Source organism: Pelophylax lessonae (genome assembly GCF_965119305.1).
Source record: "Pelophylax lessonae genome assembly, chromosome: 1".
NCBI classification, from domain to species: Eukaryota; Metazoa; Chordata; class Amphibia; order Anura; family Ranidae; genus Pelophylax; species Pelophylax lessonae.
The window spans coordinates 702572675-702595031 of NC_138768.1; the positions used below are offsets into that span (position 1 = coordinate 702572675).

The window sequence follows — 22357 nt, forward strand, 5'->3', positions numbered from 1 at the left end:
TCACCTGTCACCCCATCAATCATCGTCACCCCATTAGTGATCGTCACTTGTCACCCCATCAGTGATCGTCATCTGTCACCCCCATCAATCATCGTCACTTGTGTGATTAGATCCCCTGGGAAACAACCATGCCCATTGGCTGTTTCCCCCCTGCCGGTGACGCGCTGTCTCTTGGGGACACGCCGCCACCGACAGTGCAGGGTGGCGCGCACACAATCGCGCGCCTGCCCTGCCTGAATGGGCGGACGTCATATGACGCAAGTGGTTAAACGGAAATCGTACGATCTAGTATCGTACAAAAAAACAATTTTGTGCATGCCCGATCGAATAATATCAGATGAACTGTCACAATCGGCTCTCAAAAAGCTGTGTACTAATGATCAGATTATCATATGATCGCTTGGAAAGCGGTATTTTTCCTAGGATTTTCTGATCGTGTGTACGGGGCTTAATGGTGTATTGCGTGTTTTACCCTTCTAATCAATCACAATTCAGCCCGCTGACCTCTATTATTCTCAGTGTACATCACTCCCTGCACTCTGTTCTACAATGATCGCCAGCCACTACTGACAGATAACAAATCCAAACGTCTACCGCCCAACCGTCAAATAACTACAGCCATGCCCTGAACCCGCCCCGCGTCTCTTGGCCAATCAGCACCCTTTTTCCAATTGCTGTCCCCGCTGCCGGCATGTGTTAGAGGACTTCTGGTTGGTTCCATGAAAATCAGCTGCTCATTGGCCGTACAGTGCGGAAGGCGGAGTCGGTAGCAACGCTTGTGTATTGTTGATGCACAGGCTGCGCTCTACTTCCGGATTGAGGTGTTGTGGTCGGTGCAGTGTGGGTATGTGCTCAGGTGTCTGTGTATGGGAAGATCGGGTATGTGCTCAGGTGTCTGTGTATAGGAAGATCGGGTATGTGCTCAGGTGTCTGTGTATGGGAAGATCGGGTATGTGCTCAGGTGTCTGTGTATGGGAAGATCGGGTATGTGCTCAGGTGTCTGTGTATGGGAAGATCGGGTATGTGCTCAGGTGTCTGTGTATGGGAAGATCGGGTATGTGCTCAGGTGTCTGTGTATGGGAAGATCGGGTATGTGCTCAGGTGTCTGTGTATGGGAAGATCGGGTATGTGCTCAGGTGTCTGTGTATGGGAAGATCGGGTATGTGCTCAGGTGTCTGTGTATGGGAAGATCGGGAATGTGCTCAGGTGTCTGTGTATGGGAAGATCGTTGTATGCTTTTATAGCAGTCATTTCCTGACTGGTATAGTCTGTGGGTGCTATCCAGAGGTAGTAGGGTGTGCAGGTATTTGTAGTTCTACAGCATAGCACTCACTTGGCATCCAGAATCCCTTGTCTCTCATCAATGCACAGCTGGGTTTCCTATAGGTTTGGTGCAGATAGTTCCATATCAAATGTAATCTGTGCCCCCGAAGGTTCAATCATTGGCCTGCGCTCAGCATTGAGATATAGAATCATTTTCAGACACAGAGAATACAGAAGATACTTGCAGGAGGCAGCGGTGATCAGTATTGTTCTTTTTATTTCATGTTATCACTATACAGCTGTTACTAATAAAACATTGTTTGCCTTGTTTTCTAATAAGAACAACTTTCAAATATATATATTTTTTCTTCAGGCTGATTAAAACCAAACCATTCAAAGTAGACATCATGACCACAGGAGATATAAAAGGGGTCCTCCGAAAACTGGAACAGAGGCTGCGAATTATCAATTATCCCCGAGATGTGGACTATTCCAGGTAAGGACCCTGAACCATCCCAATACCAACATGTTTCACTCCCTTCATTATTTTCAGTCCTGTGATAATTTTATTGATATTTGCTTGCTCATGCAACATTGTATCCAGATCACTTTTTTTTTTTTAACCACTTGCCCACTGGTCACTTTTACCCCCTTTCTGCCCGGGCCAATTTTCAGCTTTCAGCGCTATCACACTTTTAATGACTATTGCGCAGTCATGCAACACTGTCCCCAAATTAAATGTTTATCATTTTAGAGTTTTCTTTTGGTGGTATCTAATAGGGATGCACCGAAATGAACATTTTGGGCAGAAACCGAAAATGCAGGATGCCCTTGGCCCGGAAACCGAAACCGAAAATGACTTTTTCCCCCAAATAATTTTAAATTAGATAGAAGAGGGGCATACACCAAAAACAGGCAGCGACGTATACCTGTCACTGCCACCCTTGTCACAGTATATGTACTGTGACGGGTTGGCAAGTGGTTAATTTAATTACCAATGGTATTAGTATTATGCAGCATGAGGGGGTTAATGTATTGTCACTGCTGGTCACTGATGCATTAGTGACCGACCAGTGGCAGTTAAAGCGGAGTTCAAGCCTTTTCACTCACCTGTCCAACGGTCCAGCGATGCGGCCGCCCGAAGCCTCAATCCTCTCCCTCTGGTCTCGGCGGCGCCGGCATCACTGCTGTGGGCACCCGGCTGTGACAGTTTGCGGCTTCACAGCCGGGTACTCACTGCGCATGCGCGAGTCGCGCTAAGCGTCTTGATTGGCCGGCAATCTTCTGGGACCTCTGACATGTCCCAGAAGATTGCAGGGAGTGAGGGGGAGAGGAGAACTTCCGTTTAGGGCGCTCCGAGCGGAAGTGGGAGCGGGTACCTGTCAAAACTAGGTACCCGCTCCCCCCCCCCCCCCCCCAAAAAAAATGACATGCCAAATGTGGCATGTCAGGGGGTTAGAATACCTAAAGCGGAAGTTCCACTTTTGGGTGGAACTCCGCTTTAATTAACCCCTTTGTGCTGCATTAGTGCAACCAGTATCGGTGTTAATTAACACTGGTTGCACTGATACTGGTTGCACTAATGCAGCACAAAGGGGTTAATTAACTGTCACTGGTCGGTCACTAATGCATCAGTGACCAGCAGTGACAATACATTAACCCTATCATGCTGCATATTACTAATACCAATGGTAAGCTCATCTGAGCTCCCCTCCGCATATACCCGCATGACAGGGAAGTGAAGCTCTCACATAGTTATAGTTATTAGTGGCCGCTCCCCCCGCCCTCCCGCCCGGAGTGTTAGTTCATTCATACAGAGATCGCAGTAGTAGGGACATCATTGAAAGGCGGGCGGCCGGCCAGAGGCGCGTCTTTTCAAACCTGCCCTGCGGTCCGCTCTCATCCGATCCACCATAGAGAGCAGTGGGAGCTGTGACACCTCCCTCTCCGCACTGCAAGCGGAGACGGAGCTGTCATCCGCCCGGTCAGCGGGGATCGGCAGATCGATCCCCGCTGAGCAGCACAGACCGTGTGAAAGAGCCCTTTCTGTTATAACATTTTGTAAAGATTTTTCTCCACTGATGTGCACTGATAGGTGGCACTGATAGGTGGCACTGAAGTTGGGGCTTCACTAAGGCCACATGCACACTGGACATTTTTACAGCGACTGTTTTTGGCGTCAGACGTTTTTTTCTGCAGCCAATAAGCTCCCCAGCATGTTATCCTATGTGTCCCTGCACACATAGGCTGTTAGCAGTTTCTGGCTGTAAAAAAACAAAAACGAGTGGGTTTTTTATTCAGCTGTAAAAACGATTGAACGCCAAAAACGCTGCTAACTGGTGCTTTTTGTTTCCATTGCTTTTTTTAAGCCTGGCTTCTGTTTCGAGATGTCATTCATGGAACATAACCTGGAGTCACACTGGTGTGTGCTGAACACTGCATGTGATTTGCACCAAAAACTCATTCCTCATCACATGTGGTGTCTGTGCGATGCAATTTGAGCCATATATTTTGTATGGCTCAAATTTCATCACATTTGCGCCAAAATGTTGTGGGACCCTTTTTCTTTCTCCACACCTAAATCGCATTGCATGGGTGTGAACACCCATGCAATGTGATTCTGGCAAGCGCACTGCATTTTGTAATTGTTTAGGGGTATCGTTCATGGAACATGAAGCCTTGTTGACTTTGTGCCGATTTGGCATGCGATTTGTCATGTCGAATCGCCTGTCAAATCGGAGCCTATTGCCAGGAACGGCACTGGTTCACACTGAGGGTGGGTCATTCAGCTGAACACCCATGATTTCAAACCCGTATGTCAGTGTGACTTCGGGGGCAATTTGACAGACATCTGTGCGGGTTCATGAACTGATGTCTATTGAAATCGCCCTGAAGTTGCCAAAAGTAGTGCAGAATCTACTCTTCGGAATCTGTGCGGCGCCACAAAGTCAGGGTTGCACCAATTTGGACAGTGACGTTGCCAACAATAGGCTCTGATTTGGTATGCGATTTGACATGTCAAATCTGCCCGATGTGAATGGGGGCTTAATGTTCCATGAACAACAACACCCCAAAACAGATTGCAAAATTCAGTGAGCTTGACAGAATCGCATCACATGGGTGTTCACACCCATGCAATGCGATTTTGATGCGGGGAACACCCATGCGATGCAATTCTGGCAAGCATTGAATTGTGGGAAAGTCAGAGTTACTAAAATAGCAGAGAGGTGATTTTTAGCTAAAAACGCTGAAAAACTCAAAACACAGCTACTGGCATTTTGATAACATCCAGTGTGCATGAGGCCTAATAATCAGTGCCCTGATTATCAGTGCAGATGTCCCCTGTGTGGATTAAAGAAATAATCTAAAAAACAAAGGTGCTACCTAGTGTTTAAAATGGGTGGAAAAAGCTGATGTAAAAATGTGAGAGCGAGTACAAAAAATAAAATAGATAAATAAATAGTAGAATAAGCTGCCAATCCCTGTAGTGTCACCACACACACCGTCCATATATAATTCAGTAAACGGAGTGGCGCTAAATCTATGTGCAATAATTGAATGCAATAATAATGTGTAAATGGATCGCATACTTGGTACAATCAAAAAACAAGGGTCACTTCTAAATATTTGCTATATCAATAAATGTTGATACACATCAATACATGCGGTAAAAACACAGTGCAACAAGTGTCTAACAATCTATATTAAAAAGTTGATTTTTATACACTTGTTGCACTGTGTTTTTACCACATATATTTATGTGTATCAACATTTATTGATATGGTGAATATTTAGAAGTGACCCTTGTTTTTCGATTGTATTATGTGATTGATTTACACATTAATATTGTATTCAATTATCACACGTAGATTTAGCGCCGCTCCGTTTAAGGTTTTATATACCTGTGTGGATTGCCGCCTACCGGTTCTCCTCTCCTCATGTGCTGTCAGCGTGAGGAGAGGACTGCCAATAACTGGCAAATCCTGTTTACACAGTGGTCAGCTGTGATTTGACACAGCTGATCACATGGTAAAGAGCTGCAGTGATTGGCTCTTTACCCCGATTTGAGATCAGATGTGTCCACAGGGGGCACTCAGGAAAAGCGGTCACGGAAGGACGTCAATGGATGCCATCCCAGAAATGTGCAACCACGCTGTAGCTGTCATTTGGCTACAGCACAGACGGGAAGAGGTTAAACAGAGCTTTATTCTGGTGATATTTAAAACTGAGCTGCAGGAATTCAACCACTCTCTAAAATGTGATGGGTTAAAGTGATTCTAAAGGTAATAGCAAGTTACTTGTACTTGTGTGGACTTGATCCCAAGCCAGGCTGTGTGTCTCCATTGACACACACTGTGCGCCTCGGCCCTGCCTCTTGCTCTCTCCTCACTTGCCTTGAATGACAGCAGCAGGAGCCAATAGCTGCCACTACTGCCTCCATGTCCAATGAGAAGAGAGAGTCACTGCTCTCGGGCCCAGTGCTGGGTGAAGATGGGGCTCAGGTAAGTATAAGAGAATACGTGCAGGTAAAAAACCTTCTGCCTTTAGAACTAGTAAGTCCAACAAGGTGTAGGCTGCTTAAGGCCTCATGCACACTGGGCATTTTTACAGCTGCTGGTCTGGGCATTAGACGTTTGTTTTTTTAATTGCCTCTAAACTCCCCTGCATGTTATCCTATGTGTTTATACACACATAAGCTTTTAGCAGCGTTTTGTAGCAGGAGTTTAGTGGCAGAAAAAAAAAACCTCAGTCAAAACACTGACACCTCAACTCTGCTAAACGCCGGTGCCCGGTGTTTTGTTTTTTTTTTCTTAGCAGAGGGCGCCAGCGTTCTTAACAACCAGTAAATAGCTGGTTGTTGGAGAGCAGACCAGCAAGCTGTCTACTTGTCCTTAACAATGGATGAGTCATCGGGGGGGGTTCCCCGCTGACAGCTGAATGTTGGCAATAAAAATTTGTAAAAAAAAAATAGTGTGGGTGTCCCCTCCAATCCATATCGGACCCTTATCTGAACATGCAGCCTTGCAATCAAGAAAGGGGAGGGGACGAACAAGCGCCCCCCCCCTTCCTCCTCTTGAACCATACTAGGCCACATGCTCTCCCCGAGGGCTTCTACCCCACAACCCTGGCCCAGTGGTTGTGGGGTGTGACTTATCGGAATCTGGAAGCACCCTTAAACAAGGGAGCCACCAGATCCCAGCCTCCCCCCAACTGAATGAGTATGGGGTATGTACTCCTTTACCAAAAAAGTATAAAAACCCACACACAGGTTTTGACAAGTCCCTTTAACAAGTCCTATATTAAAAAAATGTCCCCCAGTGTAGATCCATCGTCAATCACAGTAAACACCGACCCCCCCCCCAAAAAAAAAAGGTTCTTGTCCAAACCGGTGTGTGTGTGTGTGTGTGTGTGTGTTTTTATTCACTTTTTTGGTGAATGAATAGGGGTACAATGTCCCTTATACGCATTCACATACAGGATGGGCAGGATCTGGGGGGGGGGGTTCCAGATTCCGATAGGTCACCCCACCCAGCACCCCCACAACCACTGGTCAAGGGGGGAGGGGAAAAGGCCCTTGTCCTCCTCAACATGGAGACAAGGTGCTTTATGGTTTCACCCCCACACCGAAGCATCCCCTGTGTTAAGAGCATGTGTCCTGGTGTAGTTCAGGAGGGGAGGGAGGGGGGCACTCGCTTGCCCCCCCCCCCCTCCTTTCCTGGCCTGCCAGGCTGCATGTTTGGATAAGGGTCTGGTATGGATTTTGGTGGGAGGAACCCAAGCGTTTTTTTTTTTTTTTTTTAATTTGGCATAGGGTTTCCCTTAAAATCCATACCAGACCTTAAGGGCCGGGTATGGATTGGGGAGGACCACCACGCAGTTTTTTTCACAATGTTTTATTGCCAGCAAATGTTTTATTGCCAGCAAATGTTTTTTCACATTTAGCTGTTGCTTGCCGACCCGCTATTCACTGGTTCTTAAGGACACCGATAGCCTCGCACCTTAATGCTAATGCTACTAAATGTAACTTGCACCTTGTGCTAAACACTGCTAAACGCCAGCAAAAAATAAAATAATAGCGTTTTTTTTTTTTTATCTAGCATTTTTTGTTTGCACTTTTTAGCGTTCTAGTGTGCATGAAGCCTTACAGTGGAATTCCTTAAATCAGATTAATCAAATATACATTTTGATTGGTTGCTATTATTTTCTTTGGTGTTTTGTAGTTAGGCTAGGTTTAGAAGTGCAGCTAAACCTGTCACTCCTCTGAAGAGCGACCAATGGTCAGATCACTTTTCAGGGGCAATTGAAATGTGATGAGAAGGCAATGTGGCACCTCCCCGCCACCTGTTTTAACCCATTTTTGCAGAACAAACGTGCCAAAGCTGCATGCATTTGAGGCGCTTCCCTGGTTGCCTTCGGTGGACCTGCCGTCTACTGATCGTGATATGTATGTTTGATAGTTTTTACTGTGGCCACAAAACGAAGACATGTAAACACCCCCACTTGCTGCCATTACAGTTTAAAGGGGGAGGACTCTAAAAACACATCTTAAGCACATGTTTTTATTGCCCTTTAACTGTACATTTAAACTTAGCCTTACAGAGTACCTACTGTCCAATAATTCTGCAGATAAAAATCACCGGTGTGTCATGATCATCAACTCCTGGATAACATTACTAGCTACTACAGCTGGTGGTTTCTGTTACTGCTATTTCCAAAGGCTGCAAAATGTCAATGGCAGAGTTACAAATTGCTTCAATTACTGCAATCACATTGTTTTTTTTTTTCTTTCTAGCAACAGAAAGATCTAAGGGGAGTACTTCTGTACGCAACACTAAAGTGTGTTATTTTCTTCTTTTTTTTTTTCTTTTTTTTTTATTTAAAGTTTTGCAGTTTTGTTCGAAGGGATTTACAATTTTACACTGAACAAGTGGTTCCTTTCCTTACCTTTTTCAAGACTAGCTGCACTCTGACTTTTCCATCTGCTTCAACAGCGCAATCATAGGTGTAATCCTGGACTCTGACCTCTTCTTCCAGTTCCACATCCAGTCCCTGGCCAAATATTGCTGCCTTCACCTCTGTAACATCTACAAAATATGCCCATTCTTAACCAAGGACATCACCAAGCTATTTCACCCTCTTATCTCTCGCCTCGATTACTGCAACTTCCTCCTCCTTGAACTCTACACAGGCTATTCTCCCCCCTTTTAGCCATCCTGGATGTTGCTGCCAGACTTATTCACTTCACCAGCCTCTTAGTATCTGCCACCCCTCTCTGCCAATCCCTCCACGGCTTCTGGCTACCCTACGAATAAAATGATTAACTACAACAGACAAAGCCATTCACAACTGTGCCCCAAGCTACATCACCATATTACCCAAACTATCCCTCCATGCCTCTCCTGTTCTCTAGCCTCCTCATTGCCTATTCCCATGCTCTCTTTCTGGGCTTCTCCAGAGTCTCTCCCATATTTTGTAACTCGTAACCTAGATCTGTCCAGCTATCTCCTACTCTGTCTGTCTGTTTTAGGACGATCACCAAAAACTCATCTCTTCAGGGAAACCTATCTTGCCTCCACCTAAAAGATTTAACTTTTCTCCATCAGCTCACCCCCATGCATTTATTTTTGTATCACTTACTTCTTCCTTTTGGATTTTTACCTCTCCGTGCCGAGCGCACGCCCTGGCGCCAAGCGTCCGCTTATTTGCATGCAATAGAGCTGCCCTCCCGCCACAGTTACCGGCAGCTACCTGAAAGCTCTCTTTTTGCTGCTTGCGAACGGGAACTTTCCAATCATGTGACTGCCGTAACAGCCAGTCACGGTGGTCACATGACCATAAGCTCCACCCCGCCTCCCGGCATTCTAAAGCCTTTAAAGGGCCGACAGGCACTGGCTCTAAGGGGTTAAGCTCTCACGAGCAGGGCCCTCTTAACCCTTTTGCATTGAATTGCTATTACTGTCTAACCTATTTTGTTTCAGTAAAATAGAATATTAAATCGCAGTTTGGGACCCTTCTGAAATGATTCAGAATTCATTGACAGGTGCATTTGACTTGTATGTGACCTGCTAGATGTGGGTTTCTCATTCCTATATTGTATGGGAATGCAAAATCTGACCTATACAAAGGCTATTGACCCTGGCCAACAGTGAGTGATGAGTGTCTACATCTACGTCTGATTTCAGAGTTTGTAGAAAATAACTTTTGGAAGCATATAGACAATATACACTGCTCAAAGAAATTAAAGAAACACTTTTTAGTCAGACTATAGCATCAAGCCAAATAAACTCCTGGGATATTGATTTGGTCAGTTAAGTAGCAGAGGAGGTTGTTAATCAGGTTCAGCTGCTTTGGTGTTAATTAAATTAACAGGTGGACTGGATGGGCAACAATGAGACAGACAGCCTCCAAAACAAGAATGGTTTTACAGGTGAAGGCCACTGACTTTTTTTTACCTAATCATCTTTTCTGACTGTTTTTCACTAGTTTTGCATTTGCCTAGGGTCAGTGTCACTACTGATAGCATGAGGCAATACCTGGACCTTCTAGAGGGTGCACAGGCATTCCAACTCCTTCAGAATGGCACATCAATACATGCCATTGCCAGAAGATTTGCTGTGTCTCCCGGCACAATCTCAAAAGCATGGAGGAGATTCCAGGAGACAGGCAGTTACTCAAGAAGAGCTGAACAGGGCAATAGAAGTCCTTAACCCATCAGCAGGACCAGCATCTGCTCCTCTGTGCAAGGAGGAACAGGATGAGCACTGCAAGAACCTTACAAACGACCTCCAGCAGGCCACTGGTGTGAATGTCTCTGACCAAACAATCAGAAACTGACTTCATGAGGGTGCCCTGAGAACCCAATATCCTCTAGTGGGCCCTGTGCTCACTGCCTGGCACTGTGGAGCTTGTTTGGCATTTGCCATTGAACACCAGAATTGGCAGGTTCACCACTGGTGCCCTGTGCTTTTCACAAATTAGAGCAGGTTCACCCTGAGCACATTGAGAACATTATGCTGCCTGTAACATTGTTCAGCATGACCGGTTTAGTGGTGGGTCAGTATTGGTCTGGGGAGGCATCTATGGAGGGATGCACAGACCACCACAGGTATCAGGATGAACTTGAACCCATTGTCAGAACCTATGCTATTACAGTGGGTTCTGCATTCCTCCTGGTGCACGACAATGTCCGGCCTCATGTGGCGAGAGTATGCAGCCAGTTCCTGTAGGATGAAGGAATTGATACCAATGAATGGCACCTATGCTCGTCTGGCCTAAATCCAATAGAACCTCTCTGGGACATTATGTTTTTGTCCATCCGACGCTGCCAGGTTGCACCTCAGTCTGTTCAGGAGCTCAGTGATGCCCTGGTCCAGATCTGGGAGGAATCGTTTCATTGGGAGCATGCTTCAACATGGTCAGGCATGCATACAAGCACGTAGGGGCCATTCAAACTACTGAGTACCATTTTGAGTTTCTGCAATGAAATTTCAGCAAAATGGACTAGCCTGCTGTATCATTTTTTTCACTTTGATTTTTGGGGTATCTTTGAATTAAGCCCTCTTGATTTTTGGGGTATCTTTGAATTAAGCCCTCTGTAGGTGGATCATTTTCATTTCCATCAAACAATGTGGCATCCTTTTTGTTCCTAACATATTACCCAGTCCATATCAGTATAGCTATCCAGCATGATATTTTCCCCCATTGAGATCTGATGTGTTTTTAAAGTGTTCCTTTTAATATTTTTGAGCAGAGTACGTTTTATTTTTTACATTTTTGCAACTTGTTTTTCTTTTTGTAAGCAATATTTTAAAGAATTACCTTTTGCAAATGTAATGTAATGTTTTTTTTTTTTTTTTTTTTTAAAGCATTTGACATAACCTATTCATTTCAGTGTAGTCATGCTCAACCCTTTGATATACATACTCTGTTGTGGCAGCTCAGGTTGTGAGTAGGCCACATTTATTTGTTATTGCAGGCATTTAATAATCATTATCCTGCACAGTACGATATTGTGTGGTGTCTGTGACAAAACAAGCATGTGTGCCTTTTGGTGCACTGCAAAGCAGAGATGTTTCTGAGTAGTGTGGTAAAGAAAAAAGGAGGTAGGGTTTTTGGTCACTGGACTTGCTTTAAAGTGCCAGTACACACAGTGGAAGTTGCCGGTACACACATTGGAACCTTTCTATGTGTATCATGAATAAATAGAAGCCTTTTACTAACAGACAATGGGGTTGATTTACTAAAACTGAAGAGTGCAGCTGTGCATGATAGCCAATCAGCTTCTAACGTCAACTTGTTCAATTAAAGGGGAAGGATAGCCAAAGCTATTTTGGCCTTACGTTTCCTGTAGGTCACTGGAGTGCACTTAGTTTTGTACTCCTGTAACCCGTTTTCAGGTGACAGCGAGCTAAAGCCCACGGTCAGCTGATGTCACAGGGCTGGTCCAAAGATCCCGACCATATGCCTAGACCGGCTGCTGGCTTAGCCTCTTAGCGATTTATCTGAGAGCCTGAACCAGCCCCTCCACAGCCCATCGCTCCAGTGAGCCTTGGAAGGGCAGAGCAGGGAGCCAAAAAGTGACAGTCACGGCTCTCTGCTCAGAGCAAAGGGGGAGAACTGAGCAATCAGTGGTGTTTAATTGGTCGGTTCTCACTGGAGAGCTGGTGGGGGACAAATGGAGCATCGTTCCTACTCCTAGGTGAGTATAAACGTTTTCTTTTAAATCCATACTTGCCAACTTTGACAAAAAACCTGGAAGATGATTGTTTTCTTGGCAGAGCTACACCAGATTTTGCACACTCCAGGTTTAGTAAATCAACTCCTATGGATCATATAATGCATTATAAAAAAAAAAAAAAAAAAACAACCTTCTGCCTTTAGAACCACTTGAAACTTACAAGGAAAATGTCTTCCCCCTATCTTCCAGATATTCTGTCCTTTCTACCTCGGTAGAGGAAGCCTGAAAAATTCTGTCAATCTTCCTCTCTAGCTGAGCTGAGACATGCAATAAAGGCTGGAAATGCACACATGTTAATTACAGAGAGTGACATATAGTTTTTAAGAACAAGGAAAGGGGGAACATTTCCAATAAGTGAGTGACTGCTCTGGGCTGCAACAAAATGGCAGCCTCCAGCAAGAGGGAAAAGGAGCAATGCTGGAGGCAATTTACAACACACACTAATTTTTGTAGCATATTTTATAATTTGGAATGTATGTTCTTTTGTTAAAGAACATTCTTTGCTATCTAATTGTTGGGAATGTTCCACTTTAACAAGGTGTTTACCCTTTGGCCATCTTTCTGTTACTAAACAATACATGTTACTATTAGGTAGTCGTGTTCTGCCTCCTTTGTTCATCTGATGTGTAATGATTAATATTTTTTATCGTCTTATTGCATAGACATAAGGCGACATTACCAGGTTCAGACCAGCAATTTTTTTTGTCTCTTATCCATGTGCCAATACACAAAGCATATAAGGAAATGCTGGTCTAGTGCCCCTCTCTGTAAAAGTTGAGTAGAATTATCCTTTAAAATTTCAGTTGGGATATTTTAAACAGCTTTTTCCTAGTTCACGGGATGTCTGGTTTACATCCTTGTGTTTTTGATAATAGAAGTTCATCTGAAGTTTTGTCTAAATATAGCCGAGAAGGAAAAGAAGGTTCCTTTAGTTTATCTTTGTTTATGACTGTTGTTCTGGAACAAGAGGTGAAAGTTAAACATTTTAAGCCAATTGTTGCCTTGGTAAACATCTATCAAGTGTGCTAAAGAGCAAGTTAATGAAACCATAATCTTTAGGTTTAATTTTGCTAGTTGAAGTTTTATACATTGTGATTTGTATAGTCCTATCCAGACCAAATTCACATGGGTTCTAAATGGTGATGCACATCAAGTGGCTGTATTAAATTTGTTTCTTTTTTAACCACTTACCAACCAGGCCAATTCTGACACTTCTCTCATATATGCAAAAAAACAATGTTTTTTTTTTTGCTAGACAATTACTTGGAACCCCCAAACATATATATATATATATATATAATCTCGGAAGCCCTAGAGAATAAAATGGTGGTCGTTGCAATTTTTTATGTCACACGGCTCTATGCCCTTGGAGGACCAAAGTGACATCTGATGTCACTTCTGCCTCTCGGGCTTCAAGGGATTTGTTTTTCTCTTAACGTCAAAATGACAATTTATATATATTTTTTTGCATTTAAAGGTAAACAAGAGCTTTGGTGTCTTTTTGACCCCGGATCTCTCAATAAAGAGGACCTGTCGTGCCCTTTTGGAGTGGAAGAGGACTCTGGTGAACTCCATGCCCAAGAGGATTAAGGCAGTGCTGGAAAATATTGATGGCCACACAAAATATTGACACTTTGGGTCCAATTTGGACATTTTCACTAAGTGGTGCACTCACTTTTGTTGCCAGCAGTTTAGACATTAAGGGCTGTGTGTTGTTATTTTTTGGGGACTGCAAATTTACACTGTTATACAAGCTGTACACTCACTACTTTACATTGTCACATGAAAAGGTATAATAAAATTTTTACATAAATGTAATGGGTGTACTTACTTCTGTGAGATACTGTAAGTTGAAAACCATAAGTACTCTTTTCCAAGTTGAATATTTTGCGGCCCTGGCTCAAAAGTGTAAGGCACCATGCATGCTGGGCTTTAAAAAAAAAAAAAAAAAAAAAAAAGCCAGTTTCCCTCGCAGAAAAAGAATGCTCACATATAAGGCTTTTGTATATGCTTAGGAGCCTTTTGGGCACATTTAGGAGTGTTTTTCACATTTTTTTTTTTTTTTTTTTTCTGCCCGAAAGTTCCACTCAAAAACACAAACATCTGGTGTCAAGGTATTGTGCTAGCTGCAACACTATACACAATGGAAATTAGCGCAGATTTTTTTCTTCCTTGTTTGTGAATCAAAAACACAAACCAGAAGGGATTTTTCTCAAGTAGTCTTCCAGGACAGCCCATGAGACCTAGGGCTCCTCCTACCAGGACAGGAAACAGGTTAAACCCACCAGATAAAAGGCGGACCTCTAGTCTCCCTCTTTAGTATTAGTGTTTCCTCCGGACGGGGGGGGGGTAACATGTTCCTTGAACCTGGTTCTTTGGGTCTCATGGTCTGTCCTATGGAGACTTGGTAGAAAATCCTATACAGCCTTCTCCTGGCAAGTGCGATCTCTCATACCTCACGTTTGTGATGGCTGCTTATCTCCTGTCCTCAGTGCCTGGGGAGGGCCAAAACCACTGGTGATGTCAGGGGAGCAGGAGAGAATGTCTTTGTCCGCCTTACATGATGCATCCCGGAATGACGGCGTCCTTGCCGGCAGAGTAGCTGGCCAAGCAGGGGGGAAGGAGAGCGAATTTGCTGATCCAACAGCGTGAAGAGGCGGAGCTCCTGTGTTCCACGCTGGCATAGAGGAATTGGCGTAGCATCATTTCCGGTCGCAATGACATCATCAGCGGGTGCCGGAGACGTTGGTCTCCCTAAAGGCGCAAACAGGGGACTTCTGGTTTAGTTTGTGACACCCAGCAGAGGCTGTGGAACACAAAGAACAGCAGGATGGACTCCTCTGCAGCTACTGCTCTGGCAGCGGACGCAGGCTCTGGCAACAGCACCTCTCATGTAAGCCTCCCTCTTGCATATCCTGTGGGGCTTTTTCTCCTCCATCATAAGCTTTGTGGAGCTTGTTGAAGCAGCACCTTTCCTCTCTCCTGCACTGGGTTGTGTTTTGGAGAACTGGGGGGCCTGATTCTCAAACTAGGCTTTCTTTTATGTTTTGTTTGCAGACCAAGGCTCCTGACAAGGTCCAGGCGCAACCACCCAAGAGGAAATGTGCAGTTTGCAGGGCAAAGATAAACTCTTTGTGGAGTAAAGTGGTCTGCCGCACATGCATAGACAGTTTATTGATGGATGACCCAACTATATCCTCTCAAAAAGTGCAAGTCATTCCCAGAAAAGAAAAAGAATCAGACTCTCTGAAAGTTTTTTTTGAGGGCGGGGGCAGACAGCAGGGTCCGCGAGAAGAGGCAAGACCCAAGAAGCATTGGACAGGCCACAAAGGCAGAGGTGGGGGGAGGGTCTTGTTTAACCCTCCTCAATAGCCCGCCAATCTACAATGACTCCTGCCACAGAGTGGGAGGAAGATTAAGTGCCTTCCTCCCACAGTGGACGGGGATCACTTTATGCCCTTTCATTTTGGATCTGGTGACCAGGGTCACAGACTGGAATTTGATTCCCAGCCGCCAGAGAGATTATTAGTCACCAGCCTGCCCAGAGATCGAGTAAAGGCAACTGCCTTGAGTCTCCAGTTAGGAGACTTAGTAGATCAGAACGTTCTGGTCCCGATTCTGAGGGCAGGGCAGGGGTTTTTACGCCCATATCTTTGTGATAAAAAAGCCCTCAGGGGAAATACCGCTTGATATTGAACCTTTGTTCTCTAAATCACTTGATCTAATACAAACACTTTTGCATGGAATCAATCATTTCCATAAGGGATCTGCTTTACCCAAGGGACTTTATGGCAACACTGGACTTAAAGGATGCCTACCTGCACATCCCTATTCACCCAACATACAAAAAGTTTTTACGACCTGCAGTAAAATTGGGATCGGAGATCCAGCATTTTCAGTTCCAAGCACTGTCCTTTGGTTTGTCATTGGCCCCATGCATCTTTACAAAGATCCTGGTGGAAGAGCTGGCCCCGTTAAGACACAAATTATGATCATTCCTCTACCTGGACGACCTTCTAGTAGCGGCAGAGGCATGTCAGAAACTAGAGCGGGATCTCCAGATGGTTCAGGAGTTCCTCCATTTGCTAGGCTGGATAGTCAACAAAGAGAAGTCTTCTCTGAAGCCTTCCCAAAGAGTGACATATCTCGGGTATGAGATTTCCTCACTGGATCAAAAGATTTTCCTTCCAGGGGAAAAAGTTTCAAAAACAACTCAAATGATGGCATCCTTGCAAAACAACCAGTGGGTCTCGCTCAGAGATGTCTTAAGAGCTGTAGGCCTTATGACCTTTTGCTTTCTGGCTGTGCTTAAGCGTGGTTCCGCCAATGTCCTCTTCAGTTATTCCTTTTAAGGAACTGGGACGGGTCTCCAAGTTCTTTAGATTTAAAGGTGCGAATTCAAGGTAAAGAGAACCCTATGGTGGTGGAGGTCGCCACTTCACCTGACCAGAGGGCTGAAATAGGTCATTCCAATATCTCAGAATAACGACAAATGCAAGCTCTTATGGATGGGGAGCCCATCTACAAAACGAGATAGCGCAGGGAGAATGGTCCCCAGTGGAAGCAAGAGCATCATCAAATCAAAGGGAGCTTCTGGCAGTGTAGAGTGCCTTAGAGGTTTTTGATGCAGAAGTCCGCTATCACCATCTGCAGATTTGATCCGACAACATTGCAACAGTAGCGTACCTCAACAAACAAGGAAGTAAAAGAAGGTGGACTTTGCAATTCACAGCCCAAACCATTCTATCTTGGGCAGAAGTGAATCTAGCCTCCATTTCAGCACTTTATCTAAAATGGACTCAGAATTGTTTGGCAGATTACCTCAGCCGCTACCAGGTGTGTCAGAACAATTGGTCCTTCAACCTGGAAATTTTTGTGAAATTTGCCAGCAGGTGGGGTTCTCCAGAGGTGGACCTTTTTGCAGCCCAAACAAACAGAAAAACAGAGATTATTTTCCCTGAATCCAGGGGATCAGTCTCTGGGGATCGATGCTTTTGCGAATTCCTGGTGGTTCAGCCTCTGCTACACCTTCCTTCTTATCATGCTAATCCCAGGTGTCCTCACCAATTTGATCCTGATAGGGGCTTTTGGCCCAAAAGGCCACAGTTTTCACTCAGGCAGTGTCCCTAGCCTCGAGATCTCCAGAGACTCTCCCTATGAGACAGGACCTGTTGTCTCAGGGTCTGGTATCTCCTCCTCAGGTGGCATCTTTAAACTTGAAAGCTTGGTATCTGAAGCGCAGATACTAAGCTCCCAGGGGTTCTCAGACAAGGTTTTGAAGACCCTAGTTGATTCCCCGAAGCCTGTCACAAGAGCTATATTCTACAAAATTTGGAAGAAATGTAACTGTTGGTTGTCTGAAATTCTGAGATTTTCTCCCGATGTTCCATCTATTCTGGAATTTTTTCAAGAGGGTGCTGACAAGGGTCTATCCCTTACTACTTTAAAGGTTCAGGCTGTTGCCATTACTGGTTTCCTCCAGTACTCCCTTTTGGAAAAGCCTGTCCTAATGAGGTTTTTCAAGGCAATTGCCAGGTCAAAACTAATGGTTGTTAGTACATGTTCTTCTTGGGACCTGTCTCTGGTTCTTCAAGCTTTAGTGACTGTTCCCTTCCCTGAGGGATTTGTCAGTGAAATTGCTCACACTAAAAACGGCATTCCTGGTTGCAGTTAAGTCAGCTCGCAGCGGGGGGCGTGGCAGGAAGATGGTGCCGTGAGGAGGCTCGCTGAGGAGCTCCGTGCTCTCCGCAATGGCGTCCGCCCGTAATCAGCGGTAGCCCGGCATATCCCTCCCCGGAAACCTCGCGAGACTTGCGGCTCACCTCGGAGCTCACACACCGCCTCTGAGCGTGGGGACAGCCGAAGCCGGACGGCGTGCAGCTCCGCAAGCAGGGGTACGAGTGGCGGCGGAGGTACGCTATTGAAGTCACGAGGGCAACCCCGCGCTAGTTCGGATCCTGACTCTGTGTCTGGAGTGGCGAGCGGAGGCGGTGGGGGCCTTACAGAGGATTGAGAGTCGCTTAACCTCCAGCATGCCGAAGGAGTATATAGCTGTGGAGGAGTGAATGGTGGTGGATTTCCCTCAGAGGCACAAGCAGAGGAGGACAATTGAATAGTGCTCGTGATCAGCTCATGCAAGCTGGAGAAGTGCCCGGTGTGAGGAGCCAAGGCCTGTCGGTCCGGAGAGTGGATATTTCCACATATTTTCTCCGGGGGTCTCGGAGTGGAGGGGTGGAAGAACGCGCTAGTATGGCGCCAAAGCGGCCGGCTGCAAACACCGAGATGGCGGCAAAAAAAGACGCTAAATGCTCAGGTAACAGTAAGGAAATCCAAGAACAACTTATAGGCGGAAAAAGGGATGAGATATCCACAGTTCGTGATGAATGGCCAACAGCACAGTCTCCATCACCTCAAGCCCTGCAAACGCAGCCAGAGAGTTGGAAGGAGATCCTAGCCATGATGCCTACTAAGAAGGACTTGATGGAAATAGCTGCAAACATAGTAAGTTCTTTAACTACTGAAATAACCTCCTTAAAGGGACAGATTAATAATTTGGATGGCAGGATTGTGGTGGTAGAGAATGGTCAAAGTCAGTTAATGCAGAGAGTGGAACATATTGAGGCTGTGCAGAAATCAATGGCTAATAAATTTATCACGCTACAATTACAACAGGATGACGGGGAGAACAGACAACGTCGGAACAATATACGTCTCAGGGGTCTCTCTGAAGATATCTCAAGTACGGAATTAAGGGGTAAGCTCGGTGAAATATTCAATGGCCTACTGGAACGACCCCTTACAGAGGCCATTGAAATAGACAGAGTCCATAGAGTGAGAGCTCCCCGTAGTGTGGGGGCGGATTTCCCCCGGGACGTATTAGCAAGGATTCATTTTTTTGCTCAAAAAGAACAAATTATGTTGAAAGCCTGGGATAGGGGCCCCTTTGATTACGAAGGGTCAAAGATCAGGATCCTGCCAGACCTTTCTAAAAAGACACTAAGAATGCGTGCAGCGGTCAAGCCTTTGCTTGAAGAAATTCGGAAAGCAGGGGCAACGTACCATTGGGGACACCCATTCCACATAAGGATAAAGAAGGAGGACTCTATGTTTATTTTGAGATGGCCTGATCAGTTGCAAGGACTTTTTTCTTTCTTAAAAATACAGCCAATTGAGGTAGCAGACTGGTTAGATGTATTAATACCGTTGAACTAGCTCTCGAGGAATTAAGTAGCAGGAGGGAGAGGGTGGATAGACAGATGGGCCGAAGTCGGGATGTGTTGAATAATTAGCGGGCCAAGTTAATTTAAGTAGATGGGTAGACAGGCATCAGCTATTTGTTAAAGGTAATGGCTGTAATTACGGGGAGGGGGGCTTGCTGGACCATACATACAAAGGGTTGGGGTTAAGGGGTGGAGGGGGGTTGCCATAAGACGGGTCTGGAATTGATAAATCAAGCGGTGTTGTGATATATGATAATGTGGTGAGTTGTGATATAATGTACTATTAATGCGCTGCATGATACCCATTTAGAACCCCCCAAATCCAAACCCACCCGATACAGTTGTGTGAGAAGGGCGGACGCCCGGGGACGCACGGACCCTCGAAGGTCTGTTGTCTTGATTTTTGTCCCTTGTTTTTTTTTTTTTTTTTTTTTGTGTGGATGTCGTGTTATTCGTAAAGGTAGTAAGAAGTCCTCCTCACGGCGCGCATCTTGATTGCCCGCCCAAATAGGACGCGTTGTGGTACGCAAGGTCAAGAGTAGACCAAAGTTAGTCAAACACACTGACACACCGGTAGTGGGGAGAGCGGAAGGCGGAGGGGAACGGGGAAGAGGTTAGGGGGGGGGGTCACTCCCCCCTATTTTTTTTTTTTTTCTCTTCCTTTTGCTTTCTCCTGATTTTTTCTTCTCCTGTCCCTTCCCTCTCTCTCTCCTTCCCCCCTCTCCCGCCCTAGTCCCCGCTGTACTATATAAGTGAAGTTTTAGTGGGAAGGGAGTCGTGAGATTCCTGTCGGTTTAAGTAAGATAGGAATAAAACAGGGAAGGATCAGGTAAGAAGGTGGTAGAATGCAAGGTACTAAAATTACGTCCTTAAATGTCAGGGGGCTTTCAACCCCCGAAAAAAGATCACGTTTGCTGCTGGATATGAGACGCAGCCGAACACAGATTGCATTTATTCAAGAAACATACTTTAAACATGAAAAAATTCCGAGGCTACATAATAAGAACTTCCCGTGGGCATACCATGCCCCATCTCCAATAGCAAAGTCAAAGGGAGTTAGCATTATTATAGCAAAAGAGGTTTCTTGGACCCATATCGACACGCGCTCAGATCCACAGGGAAGATACTTAATGTTAAAAGGCAAGATTGGGAATAAAATGATCACTCTGGTAAATACATACTTCCCCAACAGTAGCCAGCTGGCTTTTCTATTACTTTTGACACCAATAATCCTTGAATTCCAAGAGGGTTCACTAATTATGGGTGGGGATTTCAATTACGCGGCCGAGCCTATGTTGGATACGTCAGTGGGAACGTCACATTTACCATACGCTCGGTTGAAAAAACTCAGCAGGGAGTTGTCCCTGCTTAGTTTAATTGACCCCTGGAGAATTATGCATCCAGAGGAGAAAGACTATACGTATTTCTCCCCAATACATAATAGATATTCCAGGATTGATCGGATTCTGATTTCACAGACAGAGCTATCCAGAGTAGTGTCGTCCCAGATTGGATCTTTTTCCATGTCGGATCACTCACCTATCCATATCACAATAAATTTTGAAGCAGGCCCAAAAAGGCCACCGACATGGAGATTGAACGAAATCTTAGTACAATCAATAGAAACAAAAACAGATTCAGACAGAATTAGAAAGGTATTTCCAGGAAAACACGAGCGAGCAAGCGACGCCATCGAGCATTTGGGAGGCACACAAGTGTGTCATCAGAGGAGTGATGATACGGTTGGGTGCCAAACGCAAACGTGAAAAAGAGAGAGAGATTGCTGAGTTGTTGGCTCAGATAGAGACTTTGAGTTTAGTGCATAAAAAAACAGTAGCGAAGATACAACTGTCGCCCTTAACGAAGGCCAGGGAAAAACTCAATGAATTGCTATATGAGAGAGTTATGAGATCCTTAGTGGCACAAAAAAGACATTTCTATGAATACTCAGACAAACCGGGGGCGATGCTGGCCCGAGCCTTAAGGGGACCGCAGAAACGAACGGTAATAAACCATATACGTGCAAAAGGGGGACAAAAAATATCTGGAATAGAAGAAATTGCAGAGGAATTTAGTAGATTTTATCAAGGATTATATGACATCGCCTCCTCGGAGCCAGCCAGAGTGGGGGGGGCTGGCTTCGACGAGGCGATCAAATATATCAAAAATTCGGACATGCGGACATTGGAACCGGACCAGGCGAGCGTAATGGAGGAGAGGATTTCAGAGGAAGAGCTTAAGTTGGCCTTGGCGCAGACAAAACCACACAAAGCCCCCGGTCCAGACGGTTTCTCCTTTGTATATTATAAGCAATTTTTTGAGATCCTGAAAGCTCCTCTACTAGCGCATTTGAATTATATTGGGGAGGGAGGAAGCATGCCAATAGATTCTCTACGGGCGTACATCACCCTTATCCACAAAGATGGGAAGGATGCAACGATATGTGGAAGTTACCGTCCAATCTCCTTGCTGAATTTGGATACCAAGTTATTCGCAAGGATGATTGCGAACCGGATTCTGCCATACATACCGAGCCTAATCCATTATGATCAGGTGGCGTTTGTCCCTACAAGAGAGGCGAGGGACAACACCACCCGAGCAGTGGACCTAGTGTACAATGCGCAACGACGGAAAGTGCCAATGATGCTGTTGGCCGTAGACGCCGAGAAGGCTTTTGACAGGGTGGCCTGGAACTTTATCAGGGCCACCCTGACGCACATTGGCCTAGGAGAAAGAATGTTGACTTACATTATGGCATTGTATTCTAGGCCCTCGGCGGCGGTCAGGGTAAATGGGTGGAATTCTGACTTCTTTCAGATTAAAAACGGCACTCGCCAGGGATGTCCTCTGTCCCCACTGATTTTTATTCTTGCGCTAGAGCCCCTTTTGTGGAATATACGTCAAAATGCGGAAATAGCGGGACTTAATGTGGCAAAGGGACAACACAAGGTGGCAGCGTATGCAGATGATCTACTATTTTTTGTGACAGAGCCCGAAAAAACACTCCCACAAATACTAGACGCTATTAGTAAATATGGAGAGGTATCCTTTTTCAAAATAAACATATCTAAATCATCGGCATTAAACGTCTCTATGCCTGCAGGAAAATATAAGAACTTGCGGCAATGTTTTCCTT

The 22357-nt window shown here is 45.2% G+C and overlaps 1 protein-coding gene across 1 annotated transcript in view; it reads left to right on the forward strand.

The window, feature by feature from the left end:
* The first annotated feature begins 742 nt into the window (after positions 1-742).
* The window catches only part of CEP44 (centrosomal protein 44), an 83687-nt gene continuing 62072 nt past the window's right edge, over positions 743-22357 (forward strand). The window contains exons 1-2 of the mRNA XM_082269725.1: positions 743-829; positions 1637-1759. Coding sequence (XP_082125851.1) covers positions 1671-1759 — 89 coding nt within the window. The 5' untranslated portion in view covers positions 743-829; positions 1637-1670. The remainder of the gene's footprint in view (positions 830-1636; positions 1760-22357) is intronic.